Source organism: Parathielavia appendiculata, assembly GCF_033297405.1.
Source record: "Parathielavia appendiculata strain CBS 731.68 unplaced genomic scaffold N657scaffold_7, whole genome shotgun sequence".
Lineage (NCBI taxonomy): Eukaryota > Fungi > Ascomycota > Sordariomycetes > Sordariales > Chaetomiaceae > Parathielavia > Parathielavia appendiculata.
The window spans coordinates 13,807-20,370 of NW_026944226.1; the positions used below are offsets into that span (position 1 = coordinate 13,807).

The 6,564-nt window shown below is 55.5% G+C and overlaps 2 protein-coding genes across 2 annotated transcripts; both read left to right on the forward strand.

Moving 5' to 3' along the window:
• Positions 1-303: 303 nt before the first annotated feature.
• On the forward strand, positions 304-1,728 carry N657DRAFT_645686 (uncharacterized protein). The gene has a single exon (XM_062792990.1). It carries the CDS (start codon positions 591-593, stop codon positions 1,530-1,532), a length of 942 nt encoding a protein of 313 aa, XP_062646750.1. The 5' UTR covers positions 304-590; the 3' UTR covers positions 1,533-1,728.
• A 2,927-nt stretch (positions 1,729-4,655) lies between these two features.
• N657DRAFT_549858 (heterokaryon incompatibility) lies at positions 4,656-5,100 on the forward strand (the record flags this gene model as incomplete). Its single annotated transcript, XM_062787887.1, is given in 2 exon segments — positions 4,656-4,780; positions 4,797-5,100. Coding segments are annotated over 2 exon segments (429 nt in total), but the record flags the coding sequence as incomplete, so codon positions are not given.
• Between the last annotated feature and the right edge of the window lie 1,464 nt (positions 5,101-6,564).

A 6,564-nucleotide genomic window follows, 5' to 3' on the forward strand; every position in this document is an offset into this window, starting at 1 on the left:
CCACAACACCGACATCCCTCGAGTTTCGTTCCAAGGAACCGCCGAAGCATTGTTTCATTTTTTTCGAACGGTTGTGAGAGCGATGCCTGGTTCCGTCGACCGCGGGTAGGTTTTCGAAAGCTCAGCTGAACAGGATCCAAACCCGCATACAGCGTGCTAATGCAGTAAGACGTGGCCATGACTTCGGCTCGGAGACCCTGCAGCGAATGAAATTCGGCGGCAGTGGGGCCCTGATCCAAGCTATCATACGATGGAGATGTAATCCGTACTCGGAGTCTCAAACGGACAAAAATCAGTGGTAAGGCACACAGATGCAAGGAATCGTGAAGTGAACGGCGACTGAACTCCAGCATAGCCCAATGACACTAATGCACGGCCTCCAACTAACATCAGGGGATCGTAAAATCCTGTACTCGGATTTTGTATTCATCATAGTATTTGGCATATAATTTCAGTCCGCGACGCTGCTTCTTGGGTTGAATCACTTCACTCTCAGCATTCCAGCAACTCATCGGACACTTGACCATACGTCCCCTTTTCTCGATCGTATCGAAACGGCAAACGCGGCACTGGGATATCCCCCTTTCAACATGCCAGCGCTTCACAAAGTCACCGCGGCCGCCGCCCTGGTGCTGTCACTACCGTCCCTCGCCGCCGTGATCCAGCGGTCCGGCAACGAGACGACCCGGATCGTCAATAACCGCGCCGCGGAACCCCCCCGCCCTGTCGCAGACGGAATTGACTGGGCCTATGACTTTGAGGTCAAGTTCCAGCCCCTCGTGGACTTCGACACAGACAGCTGCTACAATGTCCCCGCCATGGACAATCACAACCGCGCGTCCGAAGGGCTCAATCCCGCTTACGACTCGGACGTCAGCACCTGTCGCCCGCGCTCCGCCCTCGACCGCGGCGGCTCTAACGTTTACGTCCGGGGCCGCTGCAACCGGGGCTGGTGCGCCTTCGTCTACGCCTACTACTTCCAAATGGACTTTGCCTGGTCCTGGCCTTTGGACAGCTGGAACCACCGCCACGATTGGGAGCACGTGGTGGTCTGGGCCAAGCTGGGCCAGCCGCGCAGCGTGTCGGTCTCGTGCCACGGCGACTACGAGAGCCTCGTGACCGAGGACGACGAGCTCCGCTTCGGTCAAACGCCCAAGGAGTTCCCCTACTACCACACGACGCTGAAACCCGCGGCCACGCACCCCAAGGTCGTGTACCACAAGGACGGCGTCCGCACGCACTGCTTCCGCTTCGCGAAGAAGGCCGACGACTCCGAGGGCCCGGAGAACGATCGGGGCGTGTGGATCCGCAGCGGCCTGGTGAGCATGCTGATGATGCCTACGGAATGGTGGGAGAAGTTCAGGTCTCACAACTGGGGTAGCGCCCACCTTGCCTGGGCCAACGAGGACGACTTTGCTGGGCACCTTATCGAGACCATGCCGCAGGAGGCGAGGGACGATGAATTTGATTGTGCCTATGACGAGTTGCCGGAGAAAAAGGGTTGGCCTAAGGACTGGCAGAAATGGATGTAGAGGCGATGAGGGAGCAGGGTTGGCATGAAAAAGGGTCCACGGAGGCATTCAGAGGGATGGATGGATAGATATTTATGCCGCCCGGAGGCGCTAAGCCTAAAGGGCCATGATGCTAGTTATTTAATCCCTCCCTGTGTTACTGCCTTGATTTCGTACAAGCCCTTAATGTTATCATTCCCAAAGCAGTAGTTCTCAAGCCAAGATATGACTTATCGTCGAAAGCTCGTGATTAGTGGACGAATTGCAGGCGCGCTTTAGCGTCCTATCTTCAGCAGCTAAAGCGAGTCCTGCGGTTAGTGCCACGAGGGTGCTTGGGGGGTTAGTCGAAAGGGAGAAGAGTTAGTGGTCTCCACTGTCAAGTCGAGAGATTGCGTCCTACTTCTGGCTAAGTCTAGTAGGATTAAGCTTCGGGCAGTCTTGACTGAAAGATTCGTGTGGTCCTCCGCAGAGAACGCACTTCTTAATCGTTTCCTTGCACCCGCTGTGGTGATGGCCTTGCTTGGCACATTTTGCGCACACCTGGGCTTTCTTGCAGTTGAAGGCTTTGTGTTCGATTTCCTGGCAGTTGTAGCACTGCTCCGGGCGCATCCGGCGTTCAAACACCCGTGTGTATCCCGATTCTCCCCCAGCGTGGAAGAAACCGTCATGCAATAATCTCCTTGCATCGCTCCCTTTGGTGACGTAAACCACCATCGATCCATAGGCTTTCGCTGTGTCTTTCCTACTCAGCCAAGCCATCTTCGCCACTGTGGTTTCGTTTTTTTGATTGAATGCCTCCGCATCTCCAGTTTGGATGTTGCCTTCGTCGTCCAGAACCACCGAGTGGTTGACGTTGTCGACCTTGATCGGGTAAAGTTCATCCCTTAGCACTCGGGTGCCTGGTGCCATCTTTCTCTCTGCAACCTGCTTGACCCTTCTGAATTCGCCCTTATCCCTGCAAGCAATCCTAATTCGGTTTGGATGCTTTCACCTCTTTGGTCACTGCGCGACATCGCCAATTGAACCCTATCGACCTGTGCCTCGACAGATGGGTGGCGAAAGCCGAGCAGCGGCTACAAAGGACTGGCATGGCACAGCTCCTCCGCAACATAAGCGCTACTGTAGCTTCTCAACTACGACGACGCAGGACCCGAAAACCCCAAATCCCCACCTGCAGTGTCCGGACTCAGGAAGCAAGACTGGGCCAAGGAATGGCTACAGGATAACGCACAAAGGATGGTGGGCGACAGCGGAGCGGCGAAGACGCCCAGCAAGTGCCCCATGTGGATTGGGTGACATTGGACACCGACTGCCTACAATCGAGGAATGGAAGATCCGTCGAGCAAGGGAAACAGAGCGTACGGACACGCTACGCCCGCGCCGCTATAGAGGAGCGGCCGAGTCTTATAGCCTTGATCCTGTAGCATAACCACTGCAAGCTCACAAAGGGCTAACCAAGACGAAGAGCTCGCTGCTGACATAGGCTCGCACGGGAGCAATTGGCCTAAACGACTTTCTCTTTAGAAGGCGGGTCCCTGGAGTACCTACGCCGCTCTGCCGCTGCAAGAGAGCCCCGGAGACGGTGGCCCACCTGGTGCTTAGGTGCCAAGACCAAGAGCTCAAGGACGGGAGACCCCAACTCAGAGACAGGCACGCCCTGATAAGGGCGCTTGGGAACGGCTCTAGTGCAACGCGGATAGTCACATGGCTCATGAGTCTTGGGAGACTAGCTGAGTTAGGCTCTCGAAGGAGCTAGAGCGTGAGGGAGCGGGGGAAGACCCTGAGCAAGGCGGAGGGACTGGGAGCCCGGAGGGGACCAAGAAAAGGAAAAAGAAAAGGGGGCGCACCGGGCTCCAGCGCCATTCTGGAGCCGCAAGCGCGCAGCGCGAGCTGTGCAGCTAAGTGACGGACACGGCCTGATGGCCGCGCACAGCTTCGTCGTCACCAAGCCGGGAAGGTGAGTTCCGCACTGCTGGATGGGAGGGACTGCTGGGAGCGCTCGAGCGGTAACTAAGCCGCGCGGACGCAGCACGAGACCGGATGCCTTGCATGTAAAATAGCGTGGAGGGACCGCTTGCCCTAACCGGGAGGGGCGACTGCCCTTGCGGTATAAGACCAATATATTACTGCCCTGAGCGACAGTGCTCATGCCCACTAAAACGTGAAGGAAGTTGGTCAACTGGTCCTGCGGGATCTGCGCAAGCTGCGCGAGCATTTCGTTTTGCTGAGTAAGTTACTGTATTCCGCTGGCCATGCAAGTATCCGACATTTTCTGCGGTATGTGGGATGGAACCAGCAGGAACGTCTGTGCTAACTTCGTTCTCGGCTGGGGAGGCGGGGCCCTCGTTTTCTCATCATCAGAATCAGACATCTTGTATTGGCGAGTGTGAGTGTTGTCCTTGTACGGAGGTCCCTACCAAATGTTTTACCACACCGCCTATTCACAGTAGCTTACTTGCTATAGGAGGATTCTCTGCCAAGCAGAGCCACTGTGATTTTAAGGCGGTGAGGCAAGACGTTCGGTAGGGACAATCATACTGTGGGTTTTTTTCTGCGACCGCGGAAGGCTTCGTAGGGAGAGTGGTAGTCGTACAGCAGCTTACAGGAAAAATCCGCGTCAGTACTCTGAGCGTAAATCGAATGCAATGCAAGGAATCAAGTTCTTGGCTCTGATTGGCTAGCGTTGGGCTTTGTCTTTTAACATGGCTCAAAGATGTGGTAATGGGGATTACGCTAGCGTTATTCTAAACACGCCCCGGGTGCAAGCTAACTAAAATGGTCGCAATGCTTGAGTGCGAAGGTGTTATGTTCGTTTTGTGCCTATCGGCTTCCGTAGGGGGGGCGGAAAAGGCGACTTAGACTTAGATGTGCATGTACATGTACATCATACATGTACCTCTGAGTTGTTTCTTCCGCTACCCCGCATAACGTTGCTTTCAAAGCCGCAAGTTCGTATTCTACCCTACGCTGGGTTTAGACATCAAGTCCGAGGGGAACCACATCCAGTCCCTCTCTAAACAAGTCATGGAATTCACGTACTCATCAACTGTGGGCGCCGAAGAGCTCCGCTTGTTGGAACCAATCCACATCGGCCGCTCGGCCCTACACTTCACCATCGCCGAAGTGCATCGACGCAGCGCACCGCCCTACACGGCCGTTTCCTACGTCTGGGGCAACGATGAGGCACTGGAGCATATCATCTTGAACGGTCGGCGCTTCCGCGTCCGGTCGAACTTGTGGTCTTGTCTCTACTGTGAGCCAGGACGCCGGTAGCGCTGGATGGAGGTATCTCTGGGTCGACGCCATCTGCATCGACCAGTCCAACCACGCCGAGCGCAACGTCCAGGTCCGTCGGATGGACCAAACATACCGTGATGCCGCGTGCGTCTCGGTGTGGCTTGGGCTGCCAACCATTCCCCGCGACATCATGATGCTGCATCCCGACCCACCGCTCGCGAAAACCAACGAGATCGAGTCGTTCGAATGGTGTGACGCAATCGCGGACCTCGCCAACCGCCCGTACTGGTCTCGTTTCTGGGTGGTTCAGGAGTTTCTGCTTGCTCAGCAGGTTGTGCTGTACTGCAGCAACAGCCGGGTATTTTGGGATGACTTTCGCGACATACTGTGCCGCGAGGCAGATGTTGACGAGTTAGATCCCGACTTTGGAGCTCCCGGGCACACGATGAACACCGCAGCGCTTTCATACCGCGCCCTGACCCTTGTTATGAACCGGCACGTGGACAAGTTCCCCGAATACCTGCAGCCGCTTTACGACCTCCTTGCCAGATACAACCGATCACAGTCCACAGATCCCCGAGACCGGGTGTTCGCCCTGTTGGGGCTCGTCACGTACGAGGAGAGAGCGTTGCTGGAGAGGTTCTTCCCAGACTATTCCATGTCGGAAGACCACGTGCGTGTCATCACTCTGGCACACATCGTGTACTATCCCTGCACAAGCACACAGCCAGAGGTTACCCCAGACTCGGAGGAACTGTTCTTGGGTCTCGGGGTTCGGTCCAAATCGGAGAGGAAAAGACTTCTGCGTCAAGCGGAGCACTTCGATTACCTTGGCGACTGGGCCCCCGGCCAAGCGACCGAATATCTGCGGGAACGGACCCGGGACTCGGACGACGAAAGCGCCTACACTTACGACGAAATACACGATGAGCCCCTCAGGTCAAGCAAATTGGCGTGGCCTGAGTAACGATGACCTACGGGAGGATTCGAGACACAACTCGAGAGTTGTGAGCGGGATGGGGTATGCCATTGGAAGGGGCAAACAAAATATATGGAAGGACCAGGGGACCGTTGTTGCGTTTGGCTGGGTTTGAACTCCTGTCTCGTTTTCCAAATTACTACCGTACCTTATGTTCATGTTCGTGCTGGAGCAGTCTCATTGAATCCTCTCAACTGCACTCCCTGCTACAGGCCGAGGTTACCTAAGGGACTCCCTGCCTATTGCCACTTAACTACCTTACCAGGATCCTATTGCTCATCTCACAACTATATGAGTCCCGATCGTGCAGGCCTGGTGTTTTACCAACGTGCTGTAAGAACTGCATCCAAGAGTTCACTACAACTCTCCTTTAACTTGTTGATCGAAGGTCCAATCTCTAGTTACATTACATCAATCCTCGTCAGGCAATCCACAGTAGCGACTGGAGGGAACCAACCCCTTGGTAGGTAGTTGGATTTGAAGCACTTCAAGTGCGCGTTCCTCCTGTTCCTTTTCTTTCTACTTACCACCCGGTAAGAGCAGAGATTATGCATTCTACCCGTTCGAACCGCCAGAGTAATATCTCCCCAACGTGCAAAACTGGCTCTGCTTGTGATTAATATTGGGAGCTGCCTCTAGGCTGGGGTAGCCGTCCGGAAGAATGACGGGCCCGGCCAGAATCAGCGTCCAGTCGGCTGTATTATCGTCCATGTCCCCTTCCCGGTGAACAAACACCGGGGGCCGCCCGCGCGGGCGGCCGGGCATCGCAAAAATCGAGATGCAGTACCTTTGCGACCTGTTTTCTCGATTCCAAGGGGTTGCAGCTCCGCGCAGCCG

Bases quoted from the DNA above. Each gene is read 5' to 3' on its own strand.
- N657DRAFT_645686 (XM_062792990.1), top strand. From the start codon at position 591: ATGCCAGCGCTTCACAAAGTCACCGCGGCCGCCGCCCTGGTGCTGTCA.